At 38.8% G+C, this 17,070-nt stretch overlaps 1 protein-coding gene across 2 annotated transcripts; it reads left to right on the top strand.

The window, feature by feature from the left end:
• Nucleotides 1–330: 330 nt before the first annotated feature.
• Nucleotides 331–16,588, top strand: LOC125276164 (C-type lectin domain family 4 member E-like). Of its 2 annotated transcripts, none has more exons than XM_048203672.1 (7): nucleotides 331–611; nucleotides 14,444–14,575; nucleotides 14,668–14,709; nucleotides 14,829–14,900; nucleotides 15,044–15,198; nucleotides 16,161–16,270; nucleotides 16,367–16,588. In XM_048203672.1, exons 1-7 carry the CDS (start codon nucleotides 386–388, stop codon nucleotides 16,539–16,541), a joined length of 912 nt encoding a protein of 303 aa, XP_048059629.1. In that variant the 5' UTR covers nucleotides 331–385; the 3' UTR covers nucleotides 16,542–16,588. The 2 variants fall into 2 exon arrangements, with proteins under 2 accessions (XP_048059629.1, XP_048059630.1); XM_048203673.1 differs by lacking the exon at nucleotides 331–611 and adding an exon at nucleotides 8,316–9,115.
• The last annotated feature ends 482 nt before the right edge of the window (nucleotides 16,589–17,070 follow it).

Here is a 17,070-nt window from a genome sequence, read left to right as displayed (position 1 = left end):
GAGATAAAGCTCCAAATGAGTTTGTGTTGTTCAGACCAAGTAATAAGCATGTGAAAACATAACCAACAAAAACTTATCATCTTTTCTTTCTGCTTGTCTGGATGTTATAACTCAGTTAAAACGGCCCAAACTAAATTTAATATTAAAAAGTGAAGGGTCAAGAGCCCAACTAAAGCAAACCCTCATCTCCACGATGGTGTCTTAAAAATTGTGATTTTCTCCTTTGGTGATTCTGCTTGTTATCATCAGGTGTCTTCAATAATGCTCAATCATCACTCAATTAATCACTTATTTATCTCATTAACTTTAACACTGTTTCAGCGGGTGGAAAAAAAAATATGGCAGGACTTTTACTTTCTGACCCCTGGACTTTCCACCTCTGAACATGTATTTGCCAAATCTGTTATTCAGGCTCATAACTTCATTACCTCCAGTCTGTATTAATATGGATGACATTTTAAGTGACTTCCTTATCCTGAACAAACTCAAGCAGCACTCAAGACTCAGCGGACACGTCTTCTGTCAGACTCATGAAATGGATTCAGTCTATGCAAATTCTGGTTTCATACTATCAACAGTGGCTTCAGATGAAGAATGCTCTCAATTCAAAGGTAAGGCCGTGGGCCGTAAGGGGTGTATGGTTTTCTCTTGTATGTTCATTCAACAATTATATACATGGTGGATGCTTTTGTCTAAAGCAACATCAAGGTGTACATTTTATCTGTTGATAATACCAACAAATCCAGCATAAACCAACATGGATTCCATGTTGGTCCAGGCTAATTATATAGTTCTGGTCAAGCTGGTGGACCAGCATATTCATAATGTTCTCAAGCAAAACAGAGCTGATGAAGCTGGTTCACCAGCATGATCTTGCAACGTTTAGTGTGAGTAGGCCAGCTGTCTGTATGCAAGCAGTGTTTTGAGGACAATCATTGTTTTTGCTTATTTCTGTATCTAACACATTAACACACTGCTCCAGGTGTGTGTGTTCACTAGGGGTGGGAATCTTAAGTCACCTCATGATCCGATTCTGGGAGTCATGATCCGATTCCAAAATGATTCTTGATCTACTTTTTTAAAAATGATTATTAATAAATTAATGTTTTCCAACTTAAAATAAAATCCTTACATTTACAGTGCTCAGCGTTAATGAGTACCACGCTAAGCATTTTAGAATGTCCCGAAAATGCGCTCCATTTCAGATCCATTTTCCACGCAGATCAGTATATGCAGATAGTTCATAACACAGCCAGCGTTCACCGTTCTAATTTGTTTTTAACTGTATTATATAAATTTTAACATCTACCTCCACTATTTCAGAGCACAAATTCCGAGTATGGGTCACCAAACTTGGCCACATGCCACTTCACTTTACTGTCGTTGTCTTAAAGTCCCAAAATGCATTGCGTTGCTGATGTCACGTTCCCGGACTCTATTTACAGTTGATTTCATCTAAGGCTGTGTGGCTGCGAGTCATTTGAAGTTGTCATGTTTCTGCCCATCTCTTCCCTTTTTTTCTTTTCTTGTTGTTTCTCTTATCTTCAGTGGCTGTACTTGTTAACCACAGGTGTCATCAGTAATGCTTTAAAATGATCACTTCTAGAATGAGTCTACTTAAACTGCAACATTGCTTCATTAGTGACGTCTATGCATATCCTCTATTAGGTGCGTTTCCATCTTTTCTAGCGGGTGACGCTGGTATGGTAACCTAGTGGTAAATAAAACACTGTGACCGAGCATTCGTGAAAGCTTTGCTTAAACACTTACTGAGTGATATTTAGGAGGGAAAAAAACCCAGCCTTGCAAAACACAAGGCCTACTCAACTCAGCTCAGAATGAATCATTTTAGAAATTGAAATGTCTTTTATATTATATTCAGATTAAAATCTGGAATTTCACTCACTAAAGTGAAATAGAATCATATTCACACAATGAAGATTGCTCACAGATTGCTTCAACACTCTGAGATCTGCTCCGTCGATCTCTTTCGATTTCCACTTCACTCTTCTCGCTCTCTGACGATAACACTTCAGGCTGACGCATTGACTTCAAAAGTTCCACTTTGCAAGTAAACTCAATCACATTTCAAGTTAGATCAATACTTAACCCTGGGATTTTCTATAGGAAAGCTCCGTGCATGATGATCTGCTCTCATGTGCTCAGTGCTCATGGTGAAAGCAGCGCCGGCGCGACCAGTGGGCGGGACATATGAATGCGCCGCTACTATTGGCTTTTAGGGGTGTCCCTCACTGCAGCACAATCAGTGATTGGATGAATCTCTTTTCCTTTCAAAACACTTGTTCTTTCATTTTCTTATCTTTGTGCCTGGGTTACCTGGGTTACATCAATCAATCTGGGTCAGATCTGATTTCCACCTCTTATTTGAGTCTTTTGGCTCAATGTTACCATATTTTTACAGCCAAACCAGGCGAATACGTGATATTAATTATAATAAACGTCTTATCACACTATAACTTTATTTATTTAGTTTAAAGAATGATTAAATGCAGGTTTTCATGGTCAGTTGCAGGCGGATTGGTGGTTTTAGAGTGGCCTTTTATTGTGGCCAGCCTAAGGCACACCTGTGCAATAATCATGCTGTCTAATCAGCATCTTGATATGCCACACCTGTGAGGTCGATGGATTATCTCGGGAAAGGAAAAGTGCTCACTAACACAGATTTAGACAGATTTGTGAACAATATTTGAGAGAAATAGGCCTTTTGTGTACATAGAAAAAGTCTTAGATCTTTGAATTCAGCTCATGAAAAATTAGGGCAAAAACAAAAGTGTCAGTTATTTGAACAGAGAAAAGTCAGCTGTTAATGTTAGAACCCGCCTATGCAGGGGGTGGAGTCAATACCGTTACAGAGATGGCAAAGTAGACTCTGCCGAGAAATATGGGCATCTAGACCAACGGGGCATACGCACAAGTACTAGACACGCCGAGGATGCTGGAGGAACTCACCTGGGTTGACCAGCCGGGGGAAATAACCTGAAGGACAGAATAGGTGCTCGTATCTGTCCTCAGAGGTGAATGGCGCAGCGAGCCATTCTTCCAGCATATTACCTGTTTGTAAACAAAACATGGGGAGACACCGGCTCCACAGCCTGAAGGGGAGGATCTTGTACTGATATAACCTGTACTCAAACTCAAAACGCAGAAACGGTCTGTGTCGAGGTAAAATCAAGAAATGAAAGTATGTGTCCTTCAGGTGGATTGCTGCAAACAATCTTGGTTGCGAACGCATGCGAGTATGCATTTCTGCATCAGGATCTTGAACAGGAGCTTGTGAAGGGCCTGGTTCAAGATGCGCAAATCCAAGATCGGTTGTAACACATTGCCTTTCTTGGACACAATGAAGTATGGGCTGTAAACCCCTGACCTCATGTCAGCTGGAAGGACCAACTCTATCGCATTCTTCACCAGAAGGACTCCGCACGCAGAACAGAAGCATCCTTGTCTACTATTGAGATGAACCGGATGCTGCTGAACCTGGACCACTAGCTCAGACATCATCTGTCCAAGGGACCGCTCAGTGACTTTCGTCGCCCTGAGGGTGGGGTCCGTCGCTGTGCGTAGCTCCTGCATTAACCCTGGGTCAGAACTACCCTCGTGCAGCTCTTTTACTGCCTTGGCTTGATACACTTGCAGGAGAGCCATGGCATGCAGGGCGGAGGTGACCTATCCAGCGGTGCTGTAAGCCTTGGCCGCTCGTGTGGCATGTTGACTGTAAGATGATGACACCTATTGATTCGTAAGCTACGATGCAAGTTTCTATAGAAGAACAAAACGTCATCAGCATGGCAAAATTATCCAGCATCAGCATGGTAAACAAAAACACCATGTTGAATCACATTTTGGCAGTTGTAGTTTTTATGCGTGCTGAAAAAAAGGAAGCGGCGAAAGAAGAAGGGAAAAGAGCTTGAGGTAAGCATTTTTAAGTTTTAGCGCCATGTCGCGTTGATTTCATGTCACATTTTTATTGGCTGGTAGACGTAGGTCGTAGCAGCAACTGTCAGAAAATAATCTTTGGTCACAAGACCAGGAAAACACCCAACTTTGAACCTCTCTCACTGTATGACATAGGACCACCGTTTAAGAGCCACGATCACAGAATTCACCCCGATTGTTTCACAATGGCCATCTTTCATCTGTGACAGCCAAAAATAATAGTCCTGGCCTGAAGACATCTACATGGCAATATTCAGTTACAGTCAAAGCACCACCTGTTGGCAGCAGGAAGTGTGGCACTTTGAAATTATTTTGTAATAATTCTCCTGTATTTACTCGCTTACATGCATGTCAGCCACTGTTCACTGTTTTCTTAAGGCCAACGGGTGGCGGTAAGCCCGGGTGCGAGGGCCCTTTCTGCGAGGGCATCTTTAACTGTCATTGGATTTCTGCCATTGGATTTCTGCCATTTTGGATTTTGTTTTTTGCTAGTGTGATTAGTCATTTGATTTAATTTGCGGCTCTATTGCCCATGACTTCCTGTGCTATTTTTATGTCTGTAGTGAGACTGATAAGTTTTTGTGACTTCCTTGAACTCAGTCACTCAGAGGCAAGACGTCTGTCAGATTAATGAAATGGATTTAGTCTATGAAAATTCAGATTACATGCGTTCAGTAACTTCATCCAGTGACAAACGCTCCCGATACAAAGGTCAGACAATTTATTACAGTTTATCAATTTTGTTACACAATATCTATAATGATAATAATTTATTACCTATCTATCTATCTATCTATCTATCTATCTATATATTCAGAAAAAAAAAAAATTATATATATAATATATAATATATATATATATATTTTTTTTTTTTTCTGAATGTTTTTCCTTCTAAATTTCTTGTTCAAATACTATTTTAATTGTTAGTCTTTCATGTAATTGTAATTTTATTGCTTTGGCAATGCAAAATGTACATTCATACAACGAAGCAGGACAAATACTTTTACAATGTATACAGGTAAATGTTGAATTAATTAAATCAAGCGATCAAATCAATGACTGTCAGTACTCATTTAATCATTCTGCATACAAACTGCATACAAACATCAAAGTTCTGAGCATTAGAAACTTCTTTTATTAAAAGCTAATTCTGAGTAAAAATTCCTTCAAGGAAGTCAAACTGATTCTCAACCATGATTTAAACTGTTTTGTTGTTGTTTTGCTGCACATTTCAATTCAGTTCAATTCACATTTATTTGTATATACTGTAGGGAAAACACACCCTAGGAAGTAAAATTAGCTCAAATGAAATAATTTATTAGGGAATTATGAAGATTGGCTAGTTTACGACCGAGCAACTGAGTCGTCCAGCGTTCATTTGCTCGAGCCTTAATAAGCTCTTGTAGCGGATATAAATATCCAACAATTGTGAAAACACTGATTATAGCACGGTAACTTAAGATCGTCAGTTTAAGACATTAAATTTTAGAAGCACATAATACAAGACACTTTCTTTAAAAAAAAATCTACAAGAGACTTTATTTATTATAACACAAACTAATCTAACGCAAACACACACACATTCATACGCGTTGCAGTAAGGAGGAAATGAGAGAGAAAGAGATTTAAGAGAGAGAGTGTGATATGATTAACAGAATTCCTAGCAATGCATTTCAAAGACCTGAACGAAATTTAAATGCACCAGTTCAGTTTTAATCTGGAGGTACTTGCTTGCATTGACTTCAAATGTGAATTTCCCTCGTTGGCGTGCAGAAAAGGGTTTTCCAAGTCGATGATTTGTCTCTTCAGGTCCAGACAGTGATTAGGTCAAAACCAGTCACGTTTGAGCTTCCTGGAAAATTGAAGTCTCTTTGTCGTGGCTGGAGTTAAAGCTGAAGCGGCAAAAGTCGTTGGTTGAACTTTGCGGCAAAACTTAGAACACGAGACTTTCAGCGGAAAAGAAAATTAAGTAAAAGCAAAGAAAAGAAAAATGAGTGAAAGTTGAATGGCTTGAATGAGCTGCTTGTCTGTTCTTCTTGTTACTCCATAGTTCTTGGTTCTTGTCTTTTCTTGGTTCTTTCTAGAACTAGGTTCTTTCTTGTCTTTTGTCTTTGTCTTGACTTGAACTAGTCTTCTCTTGCAGTTTGACTATTTAAACTTAATTGTTTGTCACACCTCAGAGGAGTTCTGGCCAATCAGATATCGTCCTGTTTCAAAAGGGCTTTCCTCTGCCCACAATAAAACATAGGTGTTACTCATAGGTCTGTCTCTGCTTTAGCAGAGTGCCATTTTAACATAATTTCTATTAAATGGAATATGATACATTTTAAACAGATTTCATTCAAGCCATAATTTAGGAAAGATGAAAAGAATTAAATAAGGCATACTTTCAGTCATTCAGTCCAGAGCTAACACATTTACATGAACTGTGAGTGTTCTAAAGCATAACTGGTTACAGGTACTATTAGTAGCACCCCAGATAGCAACACTGTGTCGGCCCAGATCCGGCCCACATCTGGCACATGCGGGATGATGATCTGGCCCACATGTGGCAGGAATGATGGCACTTGGGCGGACCGCTCCTGTTTGCCAGATCTGGACCACAAGCAGGCCATAGAAATGCCAAATGTCAGCCAAGAGCAAAGAACTGGACCTTATCTGATCCACAAAATATTGATATATTATTTATAGAGTCATCTCAGCATTAACAATCCTGTTATCAAGCAGAATCACTGAGGGAAAGAGGGAAACAGAAAAAAAGAGATGAGCAGAAACACAAGAACTACAACTGACTTCAGTCACAGCCTTAGAGGAAATCAACTAAAGATAAAAGACATTAAATCTCTGAAGATCTGATTAAACAACTCCACAAACAGCATTACCAGCTTCACTTATCACTAACCAGACTGACTTTATTTCTGTCACACGTCTACAGAAGCTCTTATTGAGTATTAACAGAAGTTTAACTCTCATGTTTGTTACATTTCAGGTTACCATGATGGTGATTGATGTTTCCATTAGTTGGCCTCTTAACTTTATACATATATAACTGTCTTTTCTGACTGCTGTGATAGTGTGTTTATCAAACACATTAGCAGCAGCGATAAAAATTAAAATGAGATCAGGTGTTGGCTGTTAGCCATTGATGATTTTACTAATCAATGATGTTGTTTAGATGAAAAAAAATGTTTTGCGCCATTAATACACTAACATTACAAACCCTGTGTTTCTGTGACATGAGCTTGAGCTGTATTGCAGAAATAATTATTATTATTATTTTTTTTTAAAAAAGGCACTTTGAGATGACACACTAAGACATCAAGAATCAGCACATGATTCTCAACTATGGTGACAATCAAAAGCATCATGTAGCCGCAATGCATGCTGGGTACTATAGTACAAAACTCCCAGAATGCATCAGAGCATTATGCAGCTGATGTGATTGTCTAAATATTTTGTTTATTGTCACCATCATTGAGACACATATGCTGATTACTGATATCTGTGTTTGTCAACATAGTTTCCCTTCATGTGTTTTTATTTATTTTCATCTTCTAAGTGATTTCTGCAAATCATCAAATTTTGCAGTAACATTTATATTCAATTATTATGACTTCAGTGAAGCTGGCTATTTGATAGCTAATTGTTGGACACAGTGTTGTTCACAGGCTATATGATGATTACTAAATCATCAATAGTTAACAATGATCACATGATCATGCTTCAGTTTTCTTTGCTACTGCTAATGTGTTTGACAGAAACACTACCACAGCAGCCAGAGAAGACAAATATATATGTTAAAAGTTAAGAGGCCAACTAATGGAAACATCAATCACCATCATGGTAACCTGAAATGAAACAAACATGAGAGTTAAACTTCTGTTAATACTCAATAAGAGCTTCTGTAGACGTGTGACAGAAATAAAGTCAGTCTGGTTAGTGATAAGTGAAGCTGGTAATGCTGTTTGTGGAGTTGTTTAATCAGATCTTCAGAGATTTAATATCTTTTATCTTTAGTTGATTTCCTCTAAGGCTGTGACTGAAGTCAGTTGTAGTTCTTGTGTTTCTGCTCATCTCTTTTTTTTCTGTTTCCCTCTTTCCTTCAGTGATTCTGCTTGATAACAGGATTGTTAATGCTGAGATGACTCTATAAATAATATATCAATATTTTGTGGATCAGATAAGGTCCAGTTCTTTGCTCTTGGCTGACATTTGGCATTTTTGTGGCCTGCTTGTGGTCCAGATCTGGCAAACAGGAGCGGTCCGCCCAAGTGCCATCATTCCTGCCACATGTGGGCCAGATCATCATCCCGCATGTGCCAGATGTGGGCCGGATCTGGGCCGACACAGTGTTGCTATCTGGGACATAATGCAAAATGTATGTAGTTAAGTCCATTTAAAATTGTTGGAACAATTTTGATGCAGTTTTATTTGTAGAACAGTCTCCGTTGGCTTTTCTGTGAAGTAAGGAAACAAAAGGTCTGCATTGTCTCTCTGTTTCTTTGATCTGGTGATCAAAGAATCTTTATCTTCTTGGGTGACCATTTGGTGTTGCAAATGACTGAGTTCATCACTTCTCCTTCTGTCAGGAAACATGGATGTTGTAAAAAGTAATCAGCATTGGTTTTCTCTGCAGACAAACTGGAGCCGAAACCTCGATTCTGAATTAGAATTATGTTTTGAAAGAATCATCTGAATGATTCATTCGTCTGGTTCGTCCATAGTTCCTACAATACATATCATTTCAAAGCAGCTTTACAGAAAATGCATGTTTCTACATTATATCTGATATCAGATAAGTAATGTCAATCAGGGTTGCCAACTCTCACGCATCTGGCGTGACACTCACGCTTTCAGCATCAATCTCACGCTCTCACGCACACGCAAGAAATGTCACGCCAAAATCCATTCTTCTCCCTTCTCAATCCGTTACTTTCTGTTGATGACTAGATCACAGCGTATTAATGACAGGAGAGGAGTTTAAGGCCCACAGCTGTTACATCTCCCTACAACGTTCTCGCTGCAGTATTCTTTGATCGTTGATTGGCTGAAAACCTTGCACCTGATACGTCAGTTGCGTGTGAGAAGTTCAGAGAGAGTTCGGAGCATAGGTTCGGAGTCGGAGTCGGCACGTGTGAAAGTTTGGAAGACAATCAAGGTAAGCAAATAATAAAATGGTGAGCCTTGTCACTACAGACGTAGCCTTGCCTAATCAGTCTGTGTGCCGAGACTAAGTTACAGACTTCAACTATAGTTGCAAATGTTGTCTGACGTGGGTAAATAGCTAAATTGTTCAATAAAAATAGTCTCATGTAGAGTCCGAAATTAACACCCGCCGAGAGAGAGAGAGAGAGAGAGAGAGAGAGAGAGAGAGAGAGAGAGAGAGAGAGAGAGAGAGAGAGAGAGAGAGAGAGAGAGAACGAACGAACGAACGAACGAACGAACGAACCCCGGCCGCGCGCGCGCACTCAATATACAGAGCGGCCAAAGCGTCAAACTTTCCCGTACTTTCTGACAAGCGTCTTTGACAAAGCGGCCAGAGCTTCTTTGCAGCTCAAGTCGGCGGCGGTGTGTACGTAACGTTACAGTTAACGCTCTATTTGTTGACGGCGCTGAGGAAAAAGGATATGTGAAACTCCTGCCACTGGAAGAAGCGGTCGCCGCCCATTTGTGGCCGCGCACCCATCAAAGCCGCGCAGAACGTCTTCAGCACTCCCGGATCGTGCACACTCCGCCGCTGGCCAGGCTGCTTCTGCTTTACACACCATGGCCGTTATTTTCTCGAGAAAAGGAGTTTTCTCATAGCGTTTGCAAAGCAATACTCGTTCTCTTATCTCTCAGGGAACCGAGGTTACGTAAGTAACCGAGTACGTTATATACGTTTTGTTATATAACAACCGATATGACAACTTTAGCACATCAGCTAAGTTATACATTCATTCAGTGTTTTCCATTAATGACCCTCTGCTGCCGCCACCGTTTCATAATGAACTGAAAATGAACTTAAAACATACTACGTTTGCCAACGAACTAAAATCGAAACTGTGATATGGCTTTGTGCCTTTATAAAACAGCAAAAGACAGTGATTAAGTATATATACAGTCTGTCTGTGCTGCGTGTTTTAAAGAGAAGTGAGCGCATTTGCGCACGCGATCAGCTGGTGATCTGGTGATCAAAATAAAAGCTCAAGGATATATCTTTTAAAAAGAAATGAGTACAAAAGTATTGTAAAAAAAAAATGTTTGAACCCTTTTTAATGTCCAGGTACAAGTCAGTGCTGTTTCTTTGTTCAATTTGCACACTGTACATGGGTTGAAGCTCTTAATTTTGAGTTTCCAGAGTGCACCAGATTGATGCATTTAACCTTAAAATGTACAAAATTTTCTTCCGGGGGGGCATGCCCCGGACCACCCCCTAGCGGAGGTACATCCAACAAAGTTTTACAAATTACAGTGTCAAATAATGTACATTTTCTGAACAAGAATACGACAACAAAAGCTCCTTTCATGTCAGTAAAGCTATTAATAGAACACTGAAATGTCTTTGGACAAATGTAGATTTGGGCTAAGCCCCTAATGTTTACAATGTCTGGCTCCGCCCCTGTCAGGTAACAAAACTGACAAAAAATAAAATCAATTATTTCACCCCAATGATACTAAGTAAACATGGACTGACATTGATTTTTAAAATTAGGGTTACCAAACATTTTCTCCGCGCATGCGCAAACTGAAATTTTTACAAAGTCTCACTCCAGCCAAAGTCCCAAAGTTGGCAACCCTGTGTCAATATGTCAGTTCTAAGTCAATATGTCAGTTCTAATAATGTTCAGTTCTAAGATCATGCAGATCATGCTAGCATCATGTATTCATTTAGGCAGAAACAATGAGCTCATTAAAGGGGTGGTTCATTATGATTTCACTTTTTTAACTTTAGTTAGTGTGTAATGTTGCTGTTAGGCCGGGTTCACGCCGCAAGCGGCAGCAGAGCGGAAGCAGCGCGTTAGCAGCGCGTGAGCGTGAACTGTAGCTGCAGAGACACGCGAGGATTCACACTGGAAGCGTTTGTACAGCGTCACAGCAGCGGCTCGAAGCTACATATAAAGTGAACATTTCTTTACAAAGACAGCTATAAATTTGTTTTTATAATTGGTCATTGTTAAACTTGATAGTCTTGAAAGTTTGTTAACATGCAAGGTGTACAACACTCACATGTAAAATAAATACAAAATAAATAAATAAAAGCCTCGTGTCATCCATTGCTGCACGCAAAAGAGGTAAGCTTTGTGTTTTACATCATCTGACGCATGAACATGTTTACAACACAGCAAACTCGGCGAAAAAGACAGCAAACTCGGGTTTGATTTGGGTATTGCTGTCTGTGTAATAACTAAAATAATGTTTCTATATCATATTTTCTGGCTAGTTTAGTTTAGTTTTCTATAATATACCATACTTTAGCCCAAACTGAATGAACTGAGTAAATCTTCTATAAATATTTTTTAATATTGATTTTCTTTCATGAAATACTTCAATTCTTGTTAAAACACACTAGATATGCATATTCTGAGCACTTTTTGTGTGAAATCATATTTCCGCAAGCGTCAGAAGAGCGGAAGCAGCGCGTATTTTTTCGGCGCCCATGTTAACAGATGAGAGCGTTCACACCTCACGCAGAAGCTGCGTGGCAGCGCGGAGCAGGAGCAGAGCAGAAGTGCCGCGATCGTTTCGGCGCTGGGTCTATTTTTGCTGCGCTGCTAACGCTCAATTAAGGTGAAAGTACACCTTTGATGGACAAATAAATATGATTTCACACAAAAAGTGCTCAAAATGCACAGAATAAGCATATCTAGTGTGTTTTAACAAGAATTGAAGTATGTCAGGAGAGAAAATTAATATTAAAAAATATTTATAGAAGATTTACTCATTTAAACTTGTTTTTAATTATTCAGTTTGGGTTAAAGTATGGTATATTATAGAAAACTAAACTAAACTAGCCAGAAAATATGATATATAAACATTATTTTAGTTATTACACAGACAGCAATTTAGGCTCTTGCATACCCAAATCAAACCCGAGTTTGCTGGCTTTTTCGCCGAGTTTGCAGTCTTGTAAACATGTTCATGCATCAGATGATGTAAAACACAAAGCTTACCTCATTCGTGTGCAGCAATGGATGACACGAGGCTTTTATTTATTTATTTTGTATTTATTTTACGTTTATATGTGAGTGTTGTACACCTTGCATGTTAACAAACTTTCAAGACTATCAAGTTTAACAATGACCAATTATAAAAACAAATTTATAGCTGTCTTTGTAAAGAAATGCTCACTTTATATGTAGCTTCGAGCCGCTGCTGTGACGCTGTACAAACGCTTCCAGTGTGAATACTCACGCGTCTCTGCAGCTGCAGTTCACGCTCACGCGCTGCTTCCGCTCTGCTGCCGCTTGCGGTGTGAACCCGGCCTTAGAGCACAAACAACATCTGCAAAGTGCGCTCAAAGTTCAATGCAAGTGAGATATTTTCGTTTAAAGAATTCTCTGTTTAAGAACTAAAACAAACGGCTGGTAGGGACTACAACTAGCTTCTTCCTGGGCTGGTGACATCACTAACCCTAAAATTTACATAAACCCCGCCCCCGAGAACACAAAACAAAGGGGTGAGGCCATGGGTGTGTCTCAATCAGCTCCCTAGTTCAGTAGTCAGGGAACTAATCAGGGAGTCAGCCATTTTAAGGGCACTGAAACATTCACTCCCTAAAAAGTCCCACAATGCACCGTGAAAACCAGGGAGCATCAATGCTCACTATGCTCACTTAAAGGATTAGTTTACTTCTAAATAAAATTTTCCTGATAATTTACTCACCCCCATGTCATCCAAGATGTTCATGTCTTTCTTTCCTCAGTCGAAAAGAAATTAAGGTTTTTGATGAAAACATTCCAGGATTATTCTCCTTATAGTGGACTTCAATGGACTCCAAACGGTTGAAGGTCAAAATGACAGTTTCAGTGCAGCTTCAAAAGGCTTTAAACGATACCAGACGAGGAATAAGGGTCTTATCTAGTGAAACGATCACTCATTTTCTAAAAAAAACACAACTGTATATGCTTTATAAACACAAATGATCGCCTTTCAAATGCTTCCACCATTCCGCTTCCGTATTCTTCAAAAAGCTTACGCTGTATGTCCTAGCCTACGCCTTCCCTATTGTACTTACGGAAAAAACGGAACTGGCGCCATGTTCGTTCCATAAGTTGAATAGGGAAGGCGTAGGCTAGGATTTTCAAATGACAAGTTGCTGTCTAATACCCAGGTCTTTAACTGTAGAGCAGGGATGGACAACTCCGGTCCTGGAGGGCCGGTGTCCAGCAGAGTTTAGCTCCAACCCTAATCAAACACACCTGAACCAGCTAATCAAGGTCTTTAGGATTAGTAATCCTAAAGACCTTGATTAGCTGGTGTTTGATTAGGGTTGGAGCTAAACTCTGCTGGACACCGGCCCTCCAGGACCGGAGTTGTCCATCCCTGCTGTAGAGGATGAAGTAACAGTACAACTTGGATAGTTCCCTGTTTAAATAAAACAAATTGTAATCATCAGATAGGTACGAACTAAACCACATTAATGCCTGGCCTTAGATGCGTTCCTGGGGTCAACATATTTTGTTGATCCTGGAACAACATTCTAGTCTTAACCCTATTCCTACCCCTAAACCTAACCCTACCCATAAGTTATCCCAAAAATCAGAGGGAAATGATAGATGAATAACACTTATGTAGAAGCACCAATTCATGATTTTAAGTCTAAACTTGACATAATCTGTAAACTTGTCCCTCAAATCTGATGAATCAAAAATGTTGACCCAGGAACATGTTGAACTCAGCAATATCAGGTTATGCGTCCTGCAATACCAGTGTCATTTTCTAAGAGTATGTCATGATCTATAGTGTCGAATGCAGCACTACCAAGTAAAAAAATATCAAGTGAAAAACCTTTCCTCAAGCCTTTAACCTTTTCTCAAAATTATGAACACAACACCAAATCTACAAACCCAACTGTACAAAGCTCACAGTTTTAAGATAAAATCAAAATGATAACCTCTGCTTTATGTTCAAATGTCTCACAAACCCATCAAACACACAGACATACTGAACACTGATAAACAGTTTGAATGCTTCAACATACTGTAACTGCTACTGTACACAACATAAAGTATGCAGGTAGAAGGAACATTTATTGTTAAAAATGTGTACTTTTTTTAGGGTAGTTTTTTTATTGTTTTGGGAAAATAGTAAAATGCTGTAAATGACAACACACTTAAATTAATATTTAATGTGCATTTATTTAAATATTTGTCAAGTTCTTATGTTTTACACAGCATTATGTACAACATTTTCCCTTATTTATACATATGTATATCTACTGTATTTTCTTCTTTTTTTAGATGTTTGACTTGAATACATAATTATTAGAAACTTCTAATCACAGATCAAAAGACCCTCAAGAAAGAAGCTGCTCTACATAAATGGGCTAAAGTTCTTCTGATGGTTCTCAGTGTCGGTCTCGTCTTTGCTCTCGGAGGTGTCTGTACCCTGGCAGTGCTTCTAACACATTCAACACGTAACTATTTTATTTCTAACTCATCTTTCATGTCTAAATTTAAGCATGTGATATTCTGTTTATTTGTCATCTGTTGCTTTTTTTAAATTCAGATTTCAATGTGTCTGTGTCTGATCAGGACCACAATGCCACAGGTGAGGGAAGTACAGCAACCAGAAAATTTCACTTCTGATTTGTGCAGAGAACAAAAATAGCTTAAATGTCTAGGCTACCACCACAATCTGATGCTGTGCTTGTTTGTTTTTGGATGCAGATTACAAACAACAGTTTGATGAGCTTCACAACCAGCTTGAGGAGACACTTAGAAAGCTGAACAGATTAAATCGTATATGTCTTATGATTTCAGCCTTTTGCAAAGTTTAAAAAGACATTACACACATACTGTAAATAAGCACAATTACTAAAATAAAGATAAAATGAGTCTGAAAAAAAAGAATAATTGAATTGTCACTACCTCTTTCTCAAAAGACAGCACGGGTTGTGCACTTTGTTCCGTCCACTGGATTCATTTTGGGGGAAAGTGTTACTACTTCTCTACGGTCAAGATGAACTGGACACAGAGTCGAGATCACTGTGTGACTCTAGGAGGACATCTAGTGATCATAAACAGCCAAGCAGAGCAGGTGTGTTCTGCAGTTCAACACTTTGTATACTCCTATACATAAATGTTCTTTATTGACATGCATTGTTCAGTGAAGAACCTTTAAAAGAGCTAGAATTCAGAAACCCTTGTTGTTGGCGATCCCTAGTGGTCATTAGGTGAACTGATTCACCAGTGTAATGAAAATTACACTGTTATGACAGTTTTCTTTATAGGCCTGAATTAAGACTTCTTTATGACCACTGATGACATTTTTAGCAATCATAATATTAAGCTGGAGAAAAAAACTAAACATCACTGTAAACATTAGGTCAACATGAAACATTAAACCATTTTTACTTCTATGACGCTGCATATCTAAGTGAAACTGAATGAAAGGCAGGATTTTTTTTCCATCTGTCACTGATTTATAAGCTAAAGCAGAAGTGAAAAGTAGAGAAGTATTGGAAATTAATTTGTTTATGGTTGTGGTTTATTTTTCTCTTAGAAGTGACTTCTGCTATTTCTTGAAAACTGCTTTATGTTGACCTTAAATAGTACAGAGCAATTCTCTGCTCTGTACCTTATGTGTCTTGTGGTGTTCCTCAGGGATCCATTTTAGCTCCCATTCAATTTACATTGTATATGCTCCCATTAGGGTCGATCTTTAGGAAACATGGGTTGTCGTTCCATTGCTATGCGGACGACACTCAAGTTTATTTACCCCTAAAACCTAATAATAATGGCCTGGAAACACTTAGGGCCTGCCTATCTGACGTGAAAGCTTGGTTATCTTTAAATTTTCTCAATATTAATGAAAATAAAACTGAAATCATAGTTTTTGGTTCATCTAACTCTCCTAGCCAAATAACACTAGGTGTTTGCATTGATGTTAAGCACACTGCTCAACTGGTGTTGTGTGTAGTAGTGCTATAGAAATAAAATTGCATTGACACTGACATTAACATTACATCTGATCTCACTATTAACTTTTCTCTTCATCAGGATTTTCTTACCTCTAAAGTTAAAGTGACTCACTGGATTGGTCTGAATGATTTGGACACTGAGGGACACTGGTTTTGGGTGAACAACCAGCCACTTAATGATTCAGTAGAGTAAGAGCTCCTATAATGATTAAAATACAACCTTTGCATGGAAAAACAACCAATACTTGAAGCTACTCAGATGTGTTTTGTTTTTTCGTTCTTCAGATTCTGGATAAAGCGAGAGAATGGAGTCAGAGAGCCTGACAACTGGACTAAAGGCCATCCGGCCGGTGAAGACTGTGCTAGTCTGGGGCATCCAGCGGGAGAGACGGATTTCTGGACAGATGCTTTCTGTTTTCAAGAGAAAAGATTTGTGTGTGAAGCTACTGCAGTGGTTTAATTCAATACATTTTCATTACTTTGAATGGAAATAAATGCATAGAACCAGTTCATTTGTAATGCAATGATATATCAATAATACTGAAAACATATTTGTCGAGTTGTCAGACATGACATTGTGCTGACATTAACTATATATTGCTGTCCATTTAAAATGAAGAGACATCTTGTGCCCCTATTATGCTTTTTCAGACATTAATGCAGTGTGTATAGCTGTGTGTGAATGTAAAAGGTCTGCAAAGTGCATGATAAATAAAGTTTTCTGCTCTGCAAAAGCAAAATCTCTTTATATACACTTCCAACAGCCATACAACAGCAACCTTTTGATGATTCTTATCAAATCTCCATGAGGTCTAAATGGGATGAGGTAAAGAGCATTGTAGACAACACAAATCCAAATCCACTGGTCACAATTTAAAGCCGAACTCAGAAATAACATTTATCCATTATTACTTTAATATAAAGTACAGGTGCTGGTCATATAATTAGAAAATCATCAAAAAGTTGATTTATTTCACTAGTTCCATTCA

This window comes from Megalobrama amblycephala, linkage group LG9 (assembly GCF_018812025.1).
Source record: "Megalobrama amblycephala isolate DHTTF-2021 linkage group LG9, ASM1881202v1, whole genome shotgun sequence".
NCBI lineage: Eukaryota > Metazoa > Chordata > Actinopteri > Cypriniformes > Xenocyprididae > Megalobrama > Megalobrama amblycephala.
Note: the sequence above shows the minus strand (reverse complement) of the source record. Positions and strands in the feature narration are given on the sequence as shown.